Source organism: Ipomoea triloba, chromosome 11 (assembly GCF_003576645.1).
Source record: "Ipomoea triloba cultivar NCNSP0323 chromosome 11, ASM357664v1".
Classification (NCBI taxonomy): Eukaryota; Viridiplantae; Streptophyta; class Magnoliopsida; order Solanales; family Convolvulaceae; genus Ipomoea; species Ipomoea triloba.
This window is the reverse complement of record NC_044926.1, coordinates 10998196-11021955: the sequence shown is the minus strand read 5'-3', so window position 1 is coordinate 11021955 and position 23760 is coordinate 10998196. Positions and strand designations below refer to the sequence as shown.

The following is a 23760-nucleotide window of genomic DNA, read 5'->3' as shown; positions in this document are numbered from 1 at the left end:
ATGTTATTTCTAAAACTTTTAAAAAACATTGTATTAATTAATAATAATCAAGTTTATACTCTCTTTTTCTTTTCTTTTGTTTTTTTTTAAACAATAGAATTTTATTTCTAAATAAAGAGTTTTGTACATTGGAAGTAACCTTGTTGGATTCGTGGTAATTCTCCACCCCCTACTTTTAACAATATAGCTTATACTGAAAGCTTTGAAGTCTTAAAACCCATTTCACCCATACAAGTCTCCCAATGGATACTAGTTTTCCCTCCCACCTATTTCCCCAACAAAATCAAGCTAAGCTACCATTGATTCAATCTCCTTCAACAAATAATCAGGTAGCAAAAAGCAACTCATAGAGTCATAGTGTACGTGGGTGGGTATAGCAAGCGGATGCCACTGATTTTATAAGTACTACCCACCCTACCTGTCATAATATCCCCTTGGGAGTCATACCCACTTTTGACTGAAATGGGAGAATTTCTTGATTTGTTGACATAAATAGGTAACTTTAAAAACTTAGGTAAAAGAAGGAAAAGAACAACTTATTTGGAACTTGAGTTAAAAGGTAAAAATAATAATAATAATAATAATAATAATACTAATAATAATAATAAATAAAGTAAGTCTCGTACTCAAAAAAAAAATAAAAAATTAAATAAAGTAAGTCCCAAACGAGTTTGTTAATTTTTTTTTTTAAATTTCACTTTAAATACAAGATGCAAGTCCCACTTGCTATATATACGTGAAATGCAAGTTGGAGTTGCCTTTGTGCTATGTATTTTTGTACGAAGGGTGAGAAAATGGATGCTGAAAATTGATCAAGCGCTTGCGTTGGATAGGTCTAGCGCAGCGCAAGGATTGTGACGTGTTTAACATCTAATCAAAATCTCTTCTAGAAGAGCTTTGCTGATGCTTTGATCAAGCTGGGTAACACTCAAGTTCTCATGGAGAAAGTTGGAGAGATGAAGAAAAATTGTAGAGCTTTTTAATTCGCCGCTACCTCCAAGACCCATCACTCAACCACAATAGCAAAGGATCCCGCCCCCACCAAAAACTATTATCTGACAAATACCCATTTGTATGCCTCGGGCAATGAGAAAAGCTCTGCGGCCCCACCTATCTACTGTGGCTGTGGAAATGAAGGTGGAGGAGGCCAGAACGGCGTCGGTTAAAGCAGAGGAATACAACGATGCTTTTCCTCCAAAACCCATGCTCTGAAACAACATGGGATGGCGTTTATGCCGGTAAGGATCTGAAACACGAGACGAAATCCCAAGGCCGCGAGTCCATGCAGATTAAAGAAGAGGAACAGATCCGGAGATGGAGAAGCCTTTTTTCCCACTTACGTTCATAGTGCAAACATAACTCCCACTTACGTTAGGAGTATATATATTGAGAAACGCAAGATTATATTTAAAGTGAAAGAAAAATAATTTCTAAAAATTGACAAACTTGAGACTTGATGTTTTTTATTAGAAACTCTTCCCAAACCAATTTTTTCTTCTTTTATTCAAGTTTTATAAGTTGCCTATTTATGTCAATAAACAACAAATTCATCCATTTCAGTCAAAACCCCCATACCCAATGTAGTGTCCCCGACAAAATTTACTGTGGACTATGGTCATGTAGCAATGTGGACCATCTCATTTTAATTACACTTAAGTTTCATTTAACAATATTGCTCTGTATTTTCGTTTATTTTCCACACACTAATTTTATTATAACAACACTAATATACCATTTTAATTCTATTACAATTTCACTTTAAGATCATTGTCCACACAAGTTTGTGAGGACTATAGTCCTCTGTACAATTAGGTGACCCCTTTAGACATTGGACATTATTCCTTCCACGTCATACGTCATTGAGTCACCGTAATTCTTTCATTTACTAAGCCTGAACCAAACGCCCCCTAAAGGGTATTGATCCATCCTCATTAAACTTTCCATCCCTAGCTACCCTGGATCACAAAGTCATCCTATTATCAATGGAACCCTAGCCTGCAGAGTATATACTAACAAATTTGAATCTAAATGGATTATAACGACCCTAAAACCAGCCTTCTAATAGAAACAATCTTGGGCAGAAACAGAAAAAGATCAATATTAGTTCAACATCCACCCAACAATCTTGCAGCCAATCTAGCAGAAGCCCGGACCTCTTTCTTTCGCTTGCTTTCCCGCTGGCATACATGTCATTGGTGTAGAGTGACGATCCCGGTTTCTTCTTCTTCATAGAACTAAACTGCCTCTCTCCAGAACCGTACAGACTGGTCAATTCCACATGAAAAAAAGGCTGCCTCAGTTGGAGAATGCTCAATCCAACGCGGAATGCCAACATGGCTGGAGGGCAATCTACCCACTTTCTCGGTTGTCAGAGCATCCCATACAACAATCTGAGACCAATGTTAAGCTGTTAAATACCCTTTGAGTTGGTGGATCAGATTAAAGAATTGAACAATGAAAACTAACTTCATTGCTTGATTCATCTATGGATAGCACAAATTCTTCCGTATCATTGAAAACAGCCTGCATCAAACACATGAACATAAGACAATAATAATATATATTGAAGCAAGCAAGTGTCCCGAACTACAATTCATGTTCTCGGTATTTTTATTAGTCGCAGAAATAAATATAAATATAATCTATATATAGATAGATTTAGACATGGAATATGAAAGCATTTGCTACCCTTTAATGCTCAAGATAAGTTCATGGAGGCATAACACCCAACATTCAAGGACAATCTATAAACTTGAGAACTGCAGCTCTATCTCTTTGTACATTTGAAAAATTCTCAGATTCAAGCCACCAAAAAGTTTTAATAGAATGCATGCAAAAGGGAGAAGCTTATGTCTATTCCAAAAAGGGATTCAATTCATACAAAAGCGGACACGGGTGGGTTCCGAGTCTCTACAAAATGTGTCATGTTAAGCTGGCTTTTACCTGGAACCGCAACTGCGTATGTACAGCTCCAAGATACTGTTTGACCAATCTTCCTGTGCCAACTTCCCAAAGCTTCACAGAAGAGTCTTTCCCACAAGAGAGGACATACCTAAATGTTGGAAAACAAAGGGTTATGTCTGTCTATAGGGTTGTGCCTGTTTATGAATAGGTGCTTCAATTAACAGTTATGTATCTGTATATATATGTACTATGTTTCTTCATTAGAAACATAGAATTATAGTAATATATCGTAACCTTTCAGTATTATATACATTTTCTCATTCCTTGATTATTCATCTTTGCTTCCGCCTAACTGGCGGGTAGTTGTTATTCTCCACCCGCCAAGCCTTTCAATCTTTAAAAAATTGCAACCTTAATCTGTGCTCTGCCCAATAACATAAAATGGTAAACTCTGTACCAAACATAACACTATGCTATACTGTGGCAGTGCACTCAAGAATACATTACTCAATAAAGGAGGTACCAATGCAGGATGTAGTTAGCAAGAACAGCTTATGACAAAGAAGGAAAAGAATACTCCGCTTTAGATTAGGGCAAACAAATAAGTTTTGTAGCAACTGTAGTAAGCAGGAGCCTTTTCTCCTCTCTGCTGTCACATCATTACGTTATTTGTTATTGTATTTATTCTTTTCACGAGAATGTTCCTCGTTAAATGTATTCAAGAATCGCTAGCTTGAGATGAAACTTGGTCTTTTTATCTTTCAATATCTCCTTACCTTTGATCCTTCGTAAAGTTTGCACTTGTAGCTTCGACTTTTCCGTGTGCACCATCTATGGATCGGACACAACTGGCAGTTATGCCATCCCACAACCGAATAGCACCATCTTTGGATGCCGTGACATACATGCCACCATTTTGTGAATACCTAACCTGATAAACAGAGAAAGTGATCAAGTAATCAACTTTTATGGCGTAAAGCCTATCAAAATGCAGACTCTACCTGATTTATGGCTCCATTAACAATACTGTCTTGGAAATTCAATGGCAGGTAACATTGAAAAGTATTGATGTCATATAAATGAGGGATGGGGTGATCAGTTCCTGTAAGTACCCTTGTCAGACGTCAATTTAAGAAAAATCAGTAATGCAGCAATTTAGCAATTAAGAATCTAAGACTCAGTGCCAACTACCATGTAGTGTAATGGCATCTCGGTAACGATTCCAAATGAGTGGTCATAGGTTCGAGCCCAAGTGGTGGGGGCTTAGATTCTTTGGGCTGAAAATGTTTAAGTATAGAACATATACTACCTTATAAAGAATAGTATTTAAAAAAAAAAACAAAAAACAAAAAAGTCTAAGACTCAGTATTCTTTACTTAACTATGAGGGGAAACACTAGAGAATCTTTTAGCCACTGTAAAGTTTGGAAGAATTTTAGTCTGAATCTAACACCACATCTTAAACATGATAAGAAAAACGTATATTTTTACTCTATAATTTACTTTTTCTGCAGAAAGCATCTAAAGACCAGACCAGTTATTCAGCTTGATGATCTTTAAAGTTCCTAGCATCAGTAAAAGCCACAGTTCACTTTGAGTTTCTTTTATTTATTAAAACTTTAAGCGCACAAAATCCATTTTCCATGCATCTTATAAAATCTCTTAGTTGTCTAGAGCAAAGAGTTAAAGCAAAAGTCACGTACAACATATCATATTTCCTAAGGATATGAGGTTCTCTAAGAGTAATTTACGAGTTGAAAGCAAACATCAAGTGTAGCACAACGTATTTTAACAGAAGATTAAAGAATATTTGATTTTCCAAGAGCAATTGATGGGGGTTTTGAATTCACAGAGAGATTAACTTGAAAATTATGGGAGTAGCATTATTGGCCCTAGAAAACCCAAGAATTGCTCATAATTTAATGTCAAGAGAACTTTACTTGCCTGCCAGAAGATAATCTCCACAAGGGTGAATTGACACAGACCTTACATTATGAGTATCCTGACAAAATATGAAATCTGAACCTTTATGAAAGGGACTGTAATACCACAAATAAAGATCTATTTACTAAGAAATTTCTTTAAAATTGATGATTGAATTGGACAAGGAAGCCCAAGAGACCTGAATAACTCTAAATGCTCTCTTTGCTACTGGTTTTGAATAATCAAAGAATCTGCAAGAAAGGAAGAAAGCATTTTACTGCATAATCAATGGGAGATTCCTTTTAATGATAGCAAGAAGTCTGATTATTTCACTTATAATTGAAGAAGTCTCCAGGTATCATTACAATTAAATTATACCTCCTCTATTCCACCTTAATTGCCCCATGTAGTTTTCATATTCTTATGTTAAAGTTTTGAAATAAAAAATAGATATTAAGCTGGACAGCCTTATTGGGGCAGTGGGAATCAATAATTGGAAAATAAAACAGTCTAGAACAGAACTATAGAAGGATATACTGAAAAACTAAACTCATACTTGATGGTGTGATCTTTTGCCCCAGAAATCACAACTGCATTTTGAGGATGAAAATCTAAATCATTAATTGGCTGCAGAAGTGTCAAAAAGAAAGTAGGTAAGCAGGGGAATTCCAGACTCCACAATCACAATGAGATATGATTATTGAAGCACGTACAAGAACATCATAATGGGTAAAGAAAATTATTTTATATTTTTATCCACCACGAATATTAACAAATATCCACTTGTAGGGGGTATAACCCCACCCAAGATGGTAAGAGATCCACACTTGTAACCACAAGGTCATGAGTTCAAATCCTTGCACCCTTGGTTTGAACCGGTTAGCCACCTAGGCTGGTTTACTTCTTTGTGGTCCTTTACCGGCTAGGGTCACAATGTGGGGTTTACTCACACTCGAAAGAGTTGTGGGGTTTCCCTCGTCATCCAAATATCCACTTGTATTATTAGAACAGTTCAATCACTTAGAGTCTCAAAGCATTCAGCATACCACTCTTCCATCATGCAGAACACTCTTCACACCAATCACATTATGTCAATTTAATGATTGGTTATAGTCAACCAAAATGGTTAACACTGAAACTAAATTTTCTGATTCAAACTCAGAACATAAATAAGGATAATTTAGGGAAATGAAAAAAGAAAATCATAGGGTAACTAGCAATCATTACTCAATGACAGTGAACATCATCTAAACTGCAACAAAAAAAAAAGAATTACTTGTGTATGATCATAGAATGTTCGTATAACTGGCCTCACTGGACCATCTCTTGAGTCTGACTGCAACATTTGTTTGACTTTTGAAACCTTCACAAGAAGATTGCAGCTCATAAGCACCAAAATAAATAAAGGACAAAATAAAGAAAAAGATGATAAAAAGAACAAGAGAGAACAATACTTCAAAGAGTTTGATTGACGGGTCTGCACTTCCGGTAGCAAGAAACCTTCCATCACAACTAAATCTTGCACATCTAGCAATACTCTACAATAAATTGAATTATTTTGTTAGATATAATTGCATTAAGCAGGTTTTCAATTAACTTAAGCAGTAAAAACAAAGATGAACCTAATTTTACGAAGCAAAATTTGCTGAAGGTACCCACATACCTTGTGCTCAGAAATATGTCGACTTTCATGTTTTGGAAAATTTTTTGATGAGCCTTTGGTGTCATGTGCCGTACTGTTTAGGAAGATGAACACATTATCAGCTATCTTAACCATACTCAGATATTTAGCAATAATGCATATACTACTCTTATAGAGCAAAATTATCAGCTCCAAAAACAAAAAACAAACAACAAATATTCAACCAATAAAAAATATAAAATTTAAAAAAAAAATCATATAAAGAAGCATTTCATGGTGATGGCTCAGTTCAAAAGATTGTAAGCTACTACAGTTTGGTGGAAATTATTGCCTAAAATCAACAGAAATTGCCCGAGGAGCTGGTGTGGAGCCATATCCAGTAGCTAGAGTTTGATCAAAAGGTGCAGCTGAAGAAACTCCTCTCAACACTTCACCCTTCTCAGCTGCAAGACCCTGTTAACCACTTGGAACTTCAAGATGTCAATTTTGACCAATTTCCCTACTCTGAAGTAGGAGAAAAAAATAAACCATGAAATGAGATGTAACAATGGCAACCATTAATAAACAATACATACCTTTGCAACCAATTCAAGTAGCCTATTAGGAGGAGTTTCAACAGTCAATGGTGTCATTGTAGCTGATGCAACGGCTCTTGCGGCCTGAAAATGAGTATTTTAGATCTCAACCTTCAGACCAACAGCTTTAGTTGAGAAAACACAGAAACAAAACTTATAGAGCAATGTGCAAATCACTCTCTTCCCAGAATATGTTGGGAACAAATGAGTCCACTCACAAGGCAAATCTAGATTTTATCCTAAAGTAAAAATAAATATTACCATGTAGAAAAGGAAAGTTTTTAATTTACTTTTATCAGTTCTCTGGTGCTATAGTATTATATCTCTTTTAGCTTCCTAATTTATAACAAGAATTTGTTCCCTACTTTACATGTAGGAATCAATTTTAATACAGAAATTAGTCACTTATTCCCATTTTTCAAGTGTTAGGTAATTTTATCCTATTTTGGTGGCTTCCTTTGTCAATAAATTGTTGTATCCCTCTCCAATGAAGTAGTATGAATAAGAATATTTTCCAGCAACAAGTTTACAGGTTAATTAAATGGTGACAATTTCTTATGGTTGTTGTGGTATGTCCAAATGTACATCAAGGGGCATGGAAGATTTGGAACCTTATGGGTGATTTGAAGAAGCCAAATAAAGATGATCAGGCCTTCACAACTTGATACTTCAAGAACTCTATGGTCATGATTTGGCATCCGAATTCAATGGTCGAAGACATCAGTTCTTATCACATCTGTTATTCACTGGCAATGGAACTCTGGGGCAATGGGAACCTGATGAACTCAGACCTTGAGAAGCAATCCTAAGAATATGAACTAACTTATAAACATTGGCCAAGGTGAGAATCACAAACTACTTCAATTCTCTTATTAGAACTGTGCAAGACCTTAAACTTTTAGCCAATTATGAGTAGAAGTCAGTAGATGAAAAGAAGCACTACAAGACCGGTAGAAGTTGATTTTTAAGTTTATTGGGAGACTTAGAGGCTGTTTGGTAGCCAGGAAAGTTTTCCTAGCAATTTGAAAGGTGAGAAAGTTATTAGCATCTTTGGTTGCGCTTTGACTTCGAAAAGTTAGAGTGAACTAAAAATGCGATTCCTTTAAAGGTGGGAAACTTATTTTAAAGTTAGGGTGTCCAGATTCTTTTTCCCAAAATGTGTAAATTTATCTAATTACTTTATTGTTGTTTGCACGTGGCAAGCGTATATTGGAGATTTAACAAAATCCTTGGGAAGTTTAGACAAACTAAATGCTGAAATAATTTTCAAGGAATTTAATTGCTATGTCTAGTAACACCTAACATGTTAACTAATTTTCCCAGCAAAGTTGCTCCCAACAAACACATTCCCTAGGAATTTAATTGGTGGGAAATCCCCAAACAGCCTCATAATGTTGAGTTTAATGAGATGTGTGGACACATTATTGGCTTAAAGCCTCTTCTTGCAATTGAGAAGTGTTATCTCAAGACATACTTTTGGGGTGAGGCTGTTCTGACTGCAGCCTATTTAATTAATAGAATGTCTTGTAGTGTTTTGAAGTATAACACTCCTGTAAACTGTCTGAAAAATAATTTTTTTTTCTACATCCTATCTAAATTCTAACATGTCCTCATAAGCATTTTGGCTGCACATGTTTTTGTGTATATACCTAGCAATTTTCAACCCAGTTAGTAATATTCAAAAGAATCAAAAGCTTTAAATGTGTTTTCATTCACTCTGCTCCAAATGAAAAGGGGTAGAAGCTCCAACTTATGGTTCTTCTTTAAACACTCAAAAGTAATTCAAATCGTCTCCCTAGTCCTTACCTCATCTTCACGAACTAAATATGGTTATACTGATTTGTCTGATTAAAATCTCCCTAACCCACTTCTAAAGAAATCCATTCATTTCAAAATGCCCTATTTCTAAATGGCTATCGAACTAGAAACCGTTAAACAACCATAGGGCTTTTACTTCTAGGGTTTCTAACCTGTTCTTTTGAAGAACTATTCAGGAAGCATGTGTGATCCAAATTGGAGATTAGCAGTGTCAGAAGATCGAGTTGAATACTCAAAGAAAGTGTTGCACATAGGATGTGGTTGGCCTACTAGCAAATTAAAAACAATTGGCTGCAAATAGGTGTACGCAATAAGGTGTAGAATCAGGGTAAGCCAGTTCATTTGGATGGTGATGACTATAATATCAGGAGCATGTGGTATATAAGGACTTAAATTTATTTGGGAAGGAGGCTAGAATGGTAGAAAATCACTACAAATCACAACTACATTACATAAGCCTTAAACTGTCAATCAAGTTAAACTCCATCATGTGCTTTAAAGACATAATGGAGGTTCCTATTTTAGCATGACGAATGGGACTTTACGTGCATATTCATACCAGGGTCAAGAAGATGTGCCTTTTTAAAAATTTTCTCAGAAATTGTCTCCTTTTATTGAACATGTACTTATTTTGAGAAGCTTTTCAAACAACTATTACAAGCATTACTAAATTTAGTTTACTGGCATAAAAAAGTTATGCACATGGGTGAACGATTGAAGTTGAAAATTCAATAACAATGTGTAATTTTGATCTTAAGAATTACGGTACAAGGTTGCTTCTGAACGAGAGTTGCTATATCAGCTTGTGCTTTCTCATAATCCCTTTGCTACAATGTGAAATATGGATCACCTTGCAATTGTCCCAAAGCTTAATTTTCAAGTTGGTAATGGTAGTAGTAATAATCATTACTAAACCTCCATAAACACCTACTCATCAACAAACACAGCAAAATATACCATCATCCCTAATAACAAACTGATGCAGGTTGCAGGGTAACCCCAACCAAGATGGCAAGAAATCCACTCTTGTAACCACAAGGTCACGAGTTCGAATCGTTGGCCCCTTGGTTTAACGAGGTCAGCTATGGGTAACCTAGGCTGGTTTATTTAAGAATCACAAGACAGGGTTTACCTACGCCCGAAAGGGTTGTGGGGTTTCCCTAATCATCCAAAATAGACTGATGCAGGTTCAGAAAATCACGACTCAGTCTTCCGTTAAAAATCCATAAAATCCAATTTCAGTTCAAAAACAACTTCCCAATGCCAATACTTATGCAAATGCACAAAGATATAGACCATCTTTTTCCATGCTCACATTCTAAAATTCTTTTCTACTATAATAACAATATTTGCAAAAATTTCCACTGAATCAAATATATACCAAGCATCACTAAAGATACAATATCAAATCTACCAAACATCACTGAACAAAAGAAATTAAACTTTCTCAAGAACCACAAAGAAAGTACCTGATTGAGATTGTTGTCACGAAGATGAGCAACAATAAGAATATCGACTTGACGATGCAACTTTCCATCCAACAATGTTTGATCCAAACTACCGCCATTGCTAATGTTGCTACTATCCATTTTCTTTAGAAGAAAATTTTAATTCTCGGTTTTATTCCAAGAAGCAAAACCCCCTGATCTTGGTTTTCACAATTTGTTATTCAAAATATATAAACGGAGATAAAGAATAATCTAAGACTGTATTCAAATCCCAGAAAATTGCTTGTACACTGAAACTCTCTACCGCCGCCATTTTAGTTCTTCCTTGTGGACACTGGACTCTAAAGCGCAACGTCGCGAAATTACGTAAAAACCTGTGTACGAAAATCAAAACAAAATGTTCATTTTAATTTTAAAATTTTAAATATAAAATCTATTTTACTTCTTTCAAAAATAATATTTTTTACTTTTTTTTTTTGAGAATAAAAGCAAATTCATTAATAAAGGTCCGTAGATAGAGAGTTCACAATGAAAGGAGGCGGGGTAATAGTTCACGCCTGACAATCAGACAAAGAAAGGGATTCCCGGGCTAACAAGTGGGCAATCCGATTCGCTGAACGTTTGACATGAGAGATATAAACATCCGGAAGGGATGACAGTAAATCTTTTACATCTAATAAAATGAGATCAAAATGAGAGTCAAAGTTGGGAGAGGTGAGACCCTGAGTAACAAGAAGTGCATCAGTTTCAAGCTGGCAGTGGGAATAAAGATTATCTTTCAGCCAACTAAGCGCCAATTTTTGTCCATAGTAGAGATGGGTTTCCCCCATCCCCATCCTTGTTCCCCTATTTTTGTTCATAGTAGAGATGTCAACGGGGCAAGGTGGGGGCGGGGGCATACCCATCCCCGCCCCGGCTTTCTCCCACTATTCCCATCCCCAAGGAGATTATCCGGAGACGAAAAATTCCCGAGCCCGTTTTTAATTTATAAAAAAAATTTTAAAAAATATACTCATCTTCGTCATAAGTACTACTAAATATTTTACATTAAGCATGACATACATACAAAGTCTTCAAGGAATCCTTACATCCAAATACACACCACAAAATGCTATTATGCATACACCCAAAAATATTAACAGCTTTTTACAATGCATTCCCAAAATAATATCAACAAAGTCTAACAATTTTGCTGCCATAATACCTCCAAAAAACACCAATACCACAATTGTAATACATTCCTTGAAGGTAGATCATATCAACAAAAAGTCAGTCCAGAGTAGAAGAATTTCCAGAGTTCATTTCTTGAGACTCTATACACTGATTTGAAGAAAAAAACAATCACAAACTCACAGTGATAAGAAATAGATTAAAAAAATATAATAGCATTGAAAAACATAAATCAAAGATGGGTTACAAAAAATTAAATAGTAGATGAATCAAATAAACTTACTCTGCACGAATACGTAATAGTTTGAGGAGATAAGGAGATTGGCTTTACTGTTTTAGTTTTAGAAGACAAGGTGAGGCAACATGCAAGTCAATGAAGTCATAAATGAGGCTTTAATATTAGAGATCTGCAAAACTTTACTACTATTGACTTTTCTTTTTCTTTTTTTTTTTTTTTGTATACCTGACCTACTTTATAATACTCTAATTGTTCATTATATATATATTTGGGGGCGGGGCGTGGCGGGGAGCCACACTATCTTTTCACTATCACCATTTTACTCATCATCAATTCACATGAGCCGAAGCTCAAATTCCGCCTGCTCAATATCACTTGTTACACAGGAGCCAAAGGCACATACCACCGATCCAAGGGTTTACACACATATATAGAGTTCAATGAATAATTCCCAAAAATCTAAAGGATCATAATATACACCAAAGATCATACTCAATATCAAGGGAGAATATCCATACTTATATACATACTAGTTTTTCTTATGTGTGATGCGCAAAAAATAGGTGCTCAATATTAAAATTTTAAATTTATTTAAATTTTAGATATTTAAATTATTGTAAATAATAATAATGTAAAATATTTTTATACATTTTATATTTATATTTTTCGAAATAACTCCAATATATAATGTGTATATTATTATTATTGAAGAAAATAAGAAAATATATAGTGGATGCATGTGCATGGTAACAATAGTGGAAAAGATAACGGAAGTTATAACGGTAGGGGTATGTTTGTCTAATATATTGTAAAGTACAACTTTTATAGCATAATGTACAAAAAATTTAACGGAAAAAACAGACATAAATGAAGGGTATAACTTTTATTCATACTTATTATGTTTTTATTATTTTATATATATGAACAAATAGTAGGACCAATACTTCTAGGAGATAGAAAAGAGAGTCAAATCAAGGATTCTCAACACATACTCAATATAGAGGTCAAAGATGATGAATTAGTACTCAACAACCAAACCAAAAGACTCAACATAACTCTCAATAGACTCATCTTGAATCAGAGATAGAACAACAATGCACAAGAGGTCAAATACGTACTAGAACAGAATTCAATCACAACCAACAGTCGAGTGTAGCGGTAGGTCAACACCCACTAGGTAACACCGCACGCTCAAAAGGGAAGAGTGGGTGGGCAACAAACCCCTACCACACACACCCCTCAACCAACTAACGGGCGTGCCACACGCTAGAAGCAATACCGTGAGGCCAGGGTACCCCGCTAGGCCAAACAAACAGTAGACATCTCAGACTCGAATCAGACAGTACCTCAGGTAATAGCTCAGACTTTGAATAAGAATACACATTTCCATAAGCCGATAAATCATATGAAATCCCATAAAACTCAAAGCATAATCACAAGGATTCAAAGACAAACAACAAAGCTCAACAACAACACAAGAAATCTTTTGAGAACCAAGTATATATTAAGGAATAGCCATCAAATACACACATGGATTTCAATAACACACCAAATCATATAATAGAGTGAAAATAGGTTTTGCAAGACATGTGATTTACCTCTTGAAGCTAGCTAGTGACACCAAAACCCTTCAAAGATCACCCTAGCATGCCATCTCCACCTTGATCATCTAGGAACCCAAAAACCCCAAAACAACAATAAGAAAAAATTATAAAAATTAAGGAAGAAGGAGAGAAAATGTAATAGAAGGATGGTTCTTACCATGCCCTAGCTTGAAGAGTCATAAAAGATGAAACTTTGCTTGTTTTTCTTGAAGTATGAAGAAGATGAATTTCTATGGCCTAAGAGGAAGAAGGTGGCGTGAAGATGAAGACAAGAGGGAAGAGAGAGAGTGTTTAGGATATTAGGTCATTTTATCTTATATGGATAAGATATGCTAGGTGTAATTACATACATATATGTATGTGTATATTAGGTTAGAAGAGATAAGGTATGGGCCATTATATAAATAGAAAGTATGTCATTCCTTTATATAGAATTTACCATGAAGACAAGGCTTAGTTTATTCATGAATTTGGGCCAAATAGAATTTAATATACATACATATGCATAAGTAGAATAAAAGCCTTATGCATTATTTATGAGAATTGAGCTTTTAGAACAAGTTGCTTAGAGCATCTACACCTGTAGTTTTTTCTTGGTTATTTCAGAAGTATAAACTGATGCTTAGTTTTTCAATAGATGTGGAGGATAGTTCTTTCTAAGTTCATGTTCCTGCAAGTGCAAAATAATTGTGGGGCCTACAAAATGAAAAAGGAAAATAAACACAGTTGTGGAACACGCATGTGGCTGACAGCATGCTCCCAGCTGGCGCGTGCATTGCACGAGCCAACTGGAGCGTGAACATTTTTTTTTTTAGTTTCTTTCTTTGCTTTTTCTGATTGTTGTCAGTTTGCTTTTATTTTTCATTTTTTTTTCTTTTGCTTCCTTTTTTGTTCTCAACACTCTCTTTCCTAATGTCACATAAATAACTGTGCAAAATTTACAACAGATAAGGATGCTCTTATTCTAGGAGTTATCCATTAAATCAAGGGATTGGGCTAAATTAACGAATAACTCCTCAGGAAAATGATTTGCTAGAATAATGCGGGTTAGATTATTTCGGGGTGTCACAAAGTTCTTATCATTTGTGGTGTCCTTTATGACAGCTAAGGTGTCGGTCAAATCCCTAATTTTTTCTGGTCGAGAAATTGACCCAGGGAACAAGAAAGCTTCGGGAATCAATTTCAAATGAGCAAGTGTAGGCTATCTTCCTTGAGAGTAGTGGAGAATGTCATGATGAGATTGTTGAAATAACAAAGCCACGTAATCAAGATGAACTCTCAAAAGAAGATGTGATAACCCAAGAAAAAGAAAGTAGAGAGAATGAGGAAGAGTTTAATATGAAGAATATTGAAGAGGATGAAGGTGATAAAACAAAAAGAGAAGAGGGTGTCAAAGAGAAGGGGGTGTGATAGGGAATATACCCCAAATATATCGCCCTACGTATTTTGTACATTTGTTCGGTATCGGGTTCGGGTGTTAGGCCTATATAAAGGACCTTAATCCTTCAATTGGAGGGAGGGGGGAGGGGGGGGGGGGTCTTCCCTCTAGACTCTCTCCCTACACTATGAAATAATAAAGGCTCTCAAGCCAATTTTCTTCCATCTTCTCTATAGAATTTACATGCACTTTCATACATTCCAATGAGTTGATACATGTCTTATACACATTCTATATAGAGACAAAAGATTAAGAATAATGCCTTACTAACTGACCACAAACGGAATGACTAATGCCGGAACAAATTCAATAGTCAAGTGTCTTTTTCGTCCAAATTAAAAGACAATGACCAACTTTGGAAAATCAACATAGTCGGGGAACCATTGCTGGAATTAACTCTCTTTTTATAGTATCAAGAATCAAAACTTCATTCATGTGGGGAATTGTTGGAAAACTTAGCTAAAATAAACATTTAAGTGGTCATTTCGAGATAGTGTTTTGAGTGGAGCCACTTCCGATTTGGGTCTAGTCAATGTGAATTCATGTTCTCCAAAGTAAGATATTTAATTTAATATATTATATATACTCAAAACGGATAATGAGTGAATTATAAATTAATTTTCAAAGTATACCCTTGAGTTGGGAATTGAAATATGCAACTTTAAAAGGATTTTAAGTAGCATTTGTTTACATTGAGAAAACGATGAGGTTTGCACTAGTATAAATATAATTGCACTTTTTAAAAAGTCGAACTCATGTACACTCTATGACACACGAGGTGTGACTTAGGGGGGTGTATTCAATCATGACTTTCATAGAATTTTAAAAACTTTTATGAACTTTAAAAGTTTGGAGGTATTCAATTCAAACTTTTAGAGAGTATTTAAAAGTCATGCGGTATTCGATCAAGATTTTTAAAGAGTTTTTAAAAGTCATGTGGTATTCAATTAAAACTTTTAAAGAATCTTTAAAAGTCATGTGGTATTCAAAAAGTTATGAATTTGTAAAGAGTTTTTGATTTTAAAACTTCTGTAGACTTTTATATATTTTTCCTTCTCAAATATAAATAGTTGAAATCCAACCCCCAACCCCAAGATTTCAAAATTTTCTTTCTACCAACACTGAAAGTTTTTTTTTTTTCTCTCTCTCTCTCTATTTAAACTCTATTTTTTTCTCCTTATTTAAAATTTTAAACTTTATAAACCTTATACCTAAATTCAATAAATTATTTTTTCTTCATTATCCTATATTTTCTACATAACTAAACTCTACCAATTTTTTTTATCTCTCCTAAACTTTACCATCTTCCTCTAAAAATTCAAAATAATATTATTTTTATTTCATTGTTGCTTGTATATTTTGATTTTTTTTCTATGAACTTTTTATCCCTAACTTCTAAACTTTTTCTCCTAAATACATGAACAGAGTAAATTTTTTTATCTATCGCCGTCAACTTTTACTATATGTTTCATAATATTCATATGTTTATTCGTAATATATTTTTTCTTTTTTCTTTTTAACATGTTATTACGAATAGTGAACTATTGATCACAATAGCAATTTGAGGCTACAAAAAGAAGCACCTTGTTGTTGTTAGCAGTCCCATATTGTTATTGCAAATAATAGCTCTTTGCTTGATACCTAGCAGTATATCAAATATAATTTATATATATATATATATATTTTTTATTTTATGCAACTAGTAATTATATTTTTTTAAATATTAATTTCTCAAGAAAAAGTAATTATATTTTTAAATATTTTATTTGAACAATTCTATAATTATAAATTTTAGTGTTTAATATTGTTATGAATTGCTTATGAAAGTTTGTAAGGATGTATTCAATTTAGAATTTTAATGACTTTTGTAGACTTTTTAAAATAAAAAAGTTGATAAAAGTTTATGCAAGTTTTTTATACAAACTTTTATAGAATCTTACAAAGTTTTAAAAAGTTTTGAACGACTCTATGAAAGTCAATAAAAGTTTATTAAAATATATCATTTTAAAAGTTTTTAAAAATCTACAAAAGTCAGGATTGAATATACCCCCTTAAACTCTAATTTTCTCCTTTACATACTCACTCATGACTCAACCCTCTCTATAAAAAAAATTGTCCCTTAAGTATGATTTTTCCTTAATTGTATAGCTTAATTGATATTCTTAAAATAATTTATGAAAAAAGTGTCAAATATGCCACTGAACTTTTACATTTTTTGCAATTGAATCATCAAACAAAAAAAGCGTGTATTTAGACCATTAAAATTAAAAAAAAAATTGTACAAATAGTATTTTTTCCAGGTTACTTCCAAGTTTCCGTTAAATATGATGACGTTAAATTATATATAAAACTTATTTTAATTATTATTTTTAAAAAATTATAAGAAAAAAATACTTTTTTTTTTAAACTCTGTTGGACGTGGATGGAGGCAGCCAAGGCTGCCCCCTCCTTCATTCGATCTGGACGAAGAGGAGGCAACCATGGCTATCTCCATATCCTCATCCAGGACGGAGGTGGGGGCAGCTATGGTTGCCTCCTCCTTCATCCACAACATATGACTACTGAAACTTTATGCTGCTGGAATTAAATTACTATTGTTGCCCCGCCGGAACCTACACCTTGCTTCAGGAATCCTCTGTCGCCGTCCAATTAATCTAAATTTCTACTGCTAGCTGGAAAAACTGCTCGCCCAGAATGCCGTCATCCGCAATCTGTAGCCACCGAAAATTAATGTCCTAGAATATTATATGGAATTGGGATAAAAATCAAACAAATATGTCCAGGACAATTCCATTGAACAATGTGATAAGATCCAGTAAATTTTGCCGATTACACATACAGTATCTCATCTTTAGTTCTTAATATCACATTCTTCAAAAAAAAAAATAAAAAATACTCCGTCTACGCATAAAGCTCCGAGAAAAGCAATCAAGAATAGAAAATGGATACAACAATGAAGAAAAGCAAGCAAACAGAGCTGCAGGCAGATGATGAAGAATATCCTCTAATGGCGGAGTTTGGAAGATGCGGGTAGGCATCAGGAGGAGGGAGCTTGCATTCATCTCCATTGAAGTATATTCTGCGAGGAAAAGCCCATCCCTGGTTTAGCGTAAACGTATCCTTGTCCTTCTTCAGGAGAACCTCGGACTGGACATTCCCATTAGGCCCAGCTTCCATTAACAGGTCATTGTAGAACTTCATGCCGTAGAACATGCCCGTATCATCTGAATTCAAGAATATCGGAAAACCAAACATTAGTGTTAGAGCATCCTTATCAATGGAGTTTTTTCGCTATTTTGAGGGGTTTTTGTAAGTGTGATTAGGAAAGAGAAAATGAGATGAGAGAAAATAAAAAATAAAAACAAATCAAATTTAATAAATAAAAAAATAAAAAATAAAAACAGGAAGTTGTCGGGCGCGCCTGAGGCCGTGCAGCGCAGGCGCCAGCATGGGCGCAAAGCTGTGTGCAGAACACGCACAACATCACTTTGCCTTCAATCAATTTGTCAGAAAATAAACCCTCATTTGCAGAAATAAGAAATGCATTCAAAATCATCCTCACATCAGTTGCAGATCAAACCATGGTTTTTATTTAGTGACATTATTCCCCCATGATCTTCCACTGTGGATGCTCTTATGGGCATGAAGCATGCATTTCATTTCAACTAAAAGTTTAACACAACGATCCCTGTCGTCTTTGTGCACCCGAGATAGGAATTGAAACTTACACTACATTTTCAGAGTGGAAAAAATTTCTAAACTCAAGAATATCTCATTTAAATAGTACTCTTTCTGTCTTATTTTATCTGTTCTACTTACTATTCATTGGTTAAACCAACTCTCTCTTCTTTGTTTGTTTTCATTAATATTTACTAATAATAATTAACCACATATTACCTAACATATCTTTATCACTCACCAACTTGTAGTGAATATTAAATCACTAGCATATTTGATTGAGAATCATAGTAAAAGTCCATTGACTTGCATTTTGCCAATAGTATTGTGTTGTGCTGTGTACTCACTTATAGATTGGTAGGGGACAAGAGGCTTGTAGTTGAAGCTGAAGACTTGGGTGACATTGTTGAGATTGGGGTGCTGAGCCACAAGAGTCCACTCGGTGTAGTTCTTCTTGTAGTTGAAGTTGGTGACAGCAATCTTCACTCTCCAATAATCCTTGTAATTGATCTTCACATGCCAATGCACTCTTATAGGACACATATGCTTAGTGCACTGCAACAGTGGTGCATTATCTTTCCTTGGAGTGTTAATCCCCGCAGATTTCAGCCTCTTCGTGTCACTCGACCTGATAAGTATAAACTCATTTAAAATGAGCTATATATATATATACAAGTAAAATTCTATTTTCTGTTGCTCCATAACAAAAAGTAAAATCTCTTGTCCGAACTTCACCCGACTTGACAGAATTTGTGGAAGTGGTAAATTAAGGTAGGGTCCACTAGACGTGCATGGGAGGACCAATATATATTTAGTGTTCATAAGGAACCCCACTGCATTAGGTGTGACTCCCATACTTGGGGCGGATCCAATAATTTTTAAAGACATAATATCAAATTTTGATGAACGACCAACTAAACTACCTAAATATATTGTAACTTGTATATACATTTCATTTTTATATATAAATTACTGGAATGAATGTGTCTGTGTGTGTATATAGGGGTGGGGAGAGGTGAGGAGGGCAACTGACCCGATTACCCCCCATCGATCCGCTCCGGTCCACATTGTGGCTATATATCAAGGTATGATTATGCATGTATTCTTGTTCATAATTTGTCATCCATAAATTAACTGAACTACCTAGTGCAGGCAATGCATATTTTTATATTAAAGATTATAAATTTAATTGAATATAAAATTTGTATTAGTATTGTAGAATGAGAGTTGAAGATAGGTTACTTGACGCAGTTTTTGTGGGTGCAACCACAGGCGCAGGATTGGCAAGGAACAATAGTTTGGTTATAGAAAGACGAGAAAGAGACGCAGCAGGTAGAGTATCTTGATACCAGAAGCTGAGAATATGTGCATGTCACATTCCATGTCACTGCAGCCATTCATACATATATATCACATATCAGTCTACTACTAATCAGATATGGTAGAAAAATTAAGACCATGGGCATATTATATATAAATATATAATATAATCGTTGAGCAGAAGCCATTCAAGAACCGGTACTTAGCTGGAGAGATTGTTGGACGGAGGTCAGTAAAGGACTTAAAGGTCAAGATGGGAAGAGGCCAGTAAAGGACTTAGACAAAGACCAATACCCAGCATCTAAAAAATAGCCGAGGGATTGTTGGGTGCGGAGGCTAGTAAATGATCGATTGTTATGCCATGGATCCGGGTCCACCTTGCAATGTCGACCCATGTTCATGTTTACAATTTTAGAACTCTATATTCAATATTATAAGACAATTTTTAAATCTATATAATAAAATTGTAAATATAGAGTTCAAAAATTGTGAATATTGAGTAATGTAATTTCGTATATTGAGTTCTAAAATTGTGAACATGGACTTGAGTCCACCCTTGTAAGGTGGACCCGGGTCCATAGCATAATTTGCCGGTAAAAGACTTAAAAGGTCAAGTCCAACATCCAACATCTAAAAAAATGTGTGACAGATTGACAGTAAAAAGAAATAAAGTTATGCATAATTATAACTTTTGGCATAATAGTAAGCATTTGATGCTAACAATATAATATACTAGTTGAGATGAGTTGAAACGTACTCAATGCTTGAGTTTTTCGTCTACGATCAGGGGTGAGGAAGACCGTGGAGGGAACAATCTTTGCCGGGCCGCAAGTGTAGCCCGGGCCAGGACCCATGAGAGTGAAGTTGGTGGGGAGCTTGACGGTCTTGTTAGAGGTGCCGGCTAGCCCGACGCTCACCTGAAACGCCGACACAGAAGCCGAGGGGTCTTCGCCCCAGGACGCCACCACCCCACCCTTGCAGCAGTTGGAGAACTGCTGGTTATATGGAACACCAGGGAGGAGATCAACAATTGTGGGGGTCTTCTTGCAGCAATGTGGCACATTCCCTTTGAATTTGGAGCAATCCCCTTGCTCTGTGGCTTGTGCTCCCACAATTGACCATATCACTTCTTTCTTAGCCCATGACCACCCCAGTGTCCACCCTGGGCTCATTATGGCTCTATACATTTGAAAGTTGTTCATAGTTACCGCAGCCTGCACCATATCATATCCATTCATTCATCATATCAATTATTCATCTTTACTTTCTTGAGGGCAAATTATGGCTATGGACTCAGGTCTATGTTCACAAATTTAGAGTTTTATATTCCCAAATATGTTCACAATATTATAATTCTATATTTACAATTTTAGATCTCAATATACAAAATTACATTATTCAATATTCACAATTTTTAACTCTATATTCACAATTTTGTTATATAGATTCAAAATTTGTGTTATACTGATGAACATAGAGTTATGAAATTGTGAACATAGAGTTATGAAATTGTGAACATTAATCTAGGTCCACCTTGCAAGGTAGACCCGGGTCCATGGCATAACAACTGCTTTCTTGAGAGAGTAGACAATCCGTGAGACAGGTCGACTCAAGATGAGAATGTAATACTGGCAAATGTAGCTAATTAGAAATAAAATGTTTGTTACTCATAAGAGAAATTATAATACTTTTGAGAAAAATTGTAATACTCTTAAATCAAAATGTAAAAATATACGGAGTAACATTTTTCTTCAAGAGTATTACACTTCTCCTTATAAGTAATAAATACTTTATTCCTAATTGATATTACATTTTCTAGTGTAAATATTACATTTTCTAGTATAAGTGTTATATTTTCATTTTGATCCGATCTGTTTCACGAACAAGTTTTCACCCCAGGCCACAAGAAATAGGTTTATAATGTCGCTGGCTAATTAGTTAGATTCAAAATGAAATGGACAAAGAATAGAATACAAATTATATTTTGTTTGTGAAAGTAAGAAATCAAGTTCGTTTAGCAATTGCATTACAATGTTTAGTTGGTTTTAGAAATATAAGTGAAGTAAATTTTTAAAAGACATAAATGCCCTTCATTGTGAATGATATATATAAATCATCAAGGGCATTACAAAAATAGGATATTTTCAAATTTTTAGGAATTGCTTAATATCGATATATCAAGATGTCCTTTAAAGTGAATTTACCCAAAAAAAAAAAAAAAAAAAAAAAGTCCTTAAAGTAGCTATTCCAATATTCTCATGTAAAAAGGATTAACTTATTCTCAAAAATAAAAGGAATATTATAATTTATGCCCTCCTTACTAATTATAGAACATTTATAAATGTCACCCTTCAATTCTATGTGGTATAAATGTTGTCCTTGTATTCGCTTAACGTGTGTATGTATATATATTGCCCATACCCATTATATTATATATAAATGTTACCCTTAAATTCTGAATTGTCTAAACGTTATAATTAGCTTATAAGTGAGGAGTATAAATTATAATTTTCTCAAAATAAAAAAGACCTACCTACCAATGAAATAAACATATTATCAGAAATGCTATTTCGTTCCCAATATGAACCAAAATGCTGTTAGTGTTGGTTTGATCCATGTGCATGCACTGTCTAATGCTACTATACTACTATACTTACCACATATCCATCAGCTGTCCAAGACATAACATCCCATTTTATTGTGATGTTCCCAAAGGGATCAAGTGGATCAAATGACTCTGAAGTAAGAAAAGCAAAGATCAATATAATGCAGCAAATGAAAATCCCCTGGGCCAGCTCCTGTGCCTCTTGGAACGAACTTGGGTGGACCCGGACCGTTATACGGACGGAGAAAGACCCAGTGAATTTACCGAAAAAAAAAATTGCAGCAAATGAAAATGGAAAAATAAAAATAAAAATTGCAGATTGACAGAAAGGTAGATGTGCCTACCTGCATGAGGAAAGATCAAGAACAAGAAGACAGCACAGAAGCTGAGCCTTGCTAAGGTACTAGGAGAACTAAAATGTTTTGCCTGTTGGGACATGTTTTCCAGACCCTGTATGTATGTGACTATAGGAATTGAATGTTTCACAGTAATGCAGAGAACACATAGAGGTATGTGGAGTATTAAGAAGAGGTTTTGATTAGCATATAATGTGAGTAGTGAATGAATGGTGATATCACACCAAATGGTAGTTGAAGAAACTTAGTCTGATAATTCCATTTCTCTCTCCCATCTCTTTCTCTTACCATTTTGATTATGCTTTTTTCATATGTTTAATTTGTCTAATCATGGTTTCCTTCAATTACAAGATGAAGTAATTGGCGGGAGAAGTGATGGGAGACTGAAGAGCATAAGAGAGAGTTGATGAGTCAGTTCTTTATTTGGTGGCCATACTTTTCGTAATTAATATCTTTTAACTAAAGCTGTCTTTTTCTTTCCTTTTTTTTTTTAAAAAAAAAAAATTCACTATTTGTGTTGAAGAAGTTATTGGTCCGCTCAATATATTTTTATAATTGATACTTAAATATTGACAATTAGTTTCTAACATTTAACATGTAAAGATTTTTCCACAATTTAGAAATAACAATTGAGTGAAGGCGAGAGAGAATGAACGATATATTTCTTTCAGTACTTGCACCCGCACCCGCACCTGTGGAGTAATGAAATTCTTTTTGATCCTTGCTAGATTTTTTTGGGGTGGAGAATCCCAAACTGCAAATTATTAATGTCATATATTTGCATCTAATATAAATTTATTGTTTTATTGATGAGAAACAAAAACTCAAACATTTATAAATTGTGACAAATATTCAAAACTTTAGGAGTTGTTTTTTTTTTTTTTTGAAAAAAAAAAGCCTATTACAATGCAATATACGTTCATATATACTTTTTCAACTTACTAAGTACAAAGAGTCAATGTCCCCACCGAAATTTGAACCTGTGACCTCCCATTTGTAATAGAGTCACTAATACTCAAAAAAAAAAAAAAAAAAAAAAAAA

General features: G+C 34.6%; 2 protein-coding genes across 2 annotated transcripts; both read right to left on the bottom strand.

Annotated features, from left to right (window-relative positions):
- Positions 1-1682: 1682 nt before the first annotated feature.
- LOC115997131 (cleavage stimulation factor subunit 50-like) lies at positions 1683-11629 on the bottom strand. The gene is made up of 15 exons (XM_031236634.1): positions 11514-11629; positions 10331-10683; positions 7044-7127; positions 6800-6921; positions 6490-6562; positions 6281-6364; positions 6103-6189; positions 5383-5453; positions 5026-5077; positions 4848-4905; positions 3906-4006; positions 3681-3835; positions 2944-3052; positions 2467-2523; positions 1683-2390 (listed from the first exon to the last, which is right to left on the bottom strand). The coding sequence occupies exons 2-15, from the start codon at positions 10448-10450 to the stop codon at positions 2235-2237; spliced, it is 1329 nt and encodes a 442-aa protein (XP_031092494.1). The 5' UTR covers positions 10451-10683; positions 11514-11629; the 3' UTR covers positions 1683-2234.
- Positions 11630-17520: 5891 nt separating this feature from the next.
- Positions 17521-22842, bottom strand: LOC115997130 (COBRA-like protein 4). Its single transcript, XM_031236633.1, has 6 exons — positions 22707-22842; positions 22415-22494; positions 20515-20971; positions 19680-19824; positions 18785-19065; positions 17521-17983 (listed from the first exon to the last, which is right to left on the bottom strand). Exons 1-6 carry the CDS (start codon positions 22798-22800, stop codon positions 17688-17690), a joined length of 1353 nt encoding a protein of 450 aa, XP_031092493.1. The 5' UTR covers positions 22801-22842; the 3' UTR covers positions 17521-17687.
- Positions 22843-23760: the final 918 nt, after the last annotated feature.

Excerpts from the sequence above, each read along its gene's own strand:
- LOC115997131 (XM_031236634.1), bottom strand. The coding sequence starts at position 10,450 with ATGGATAGTAGCAACATTAGCAATGGCGGTAGTTTGGATCAAACATTG. Across the intron at positions 6,563-6,799 it reads GCAATTTCTGTTGATTTTAG|TACGGCACATGACACCAAAG; the intron begins GCAATAATTTCC and ends CTTCCTAAACAG. Across the intron at positions 3,836-3,905 it reads TTAATGGAGCCATAAATCAG|GTTAGGTATTCACAAAATGG; the intron begins GTAGAGTCTGCA and ends TCTGTTTATCAG.
- LOC115997130 (XM_031236633.1), bottom strand. The coding sequence starts at position 22,800 with ATGTCCCAACAGGCAAAACATTTTAGTTCTCCTAGTACCTTAGCAAGG. Across the intron at positions 20,972-22,414 it reads GGACAGCTGATGGATATGTG|GCTGCGGTAACTATGAACAA; the intron begins GTAAGTATAGTA and ends GATATGGTGCAG. Across the intron at positions 19,066-19,679 it reads ACCCACAAAAACTGCGTCAA|GTCGAGTGACACGAAGAGGC; the intron begins GTAACCTATCTT and ends TATACTTATCAG.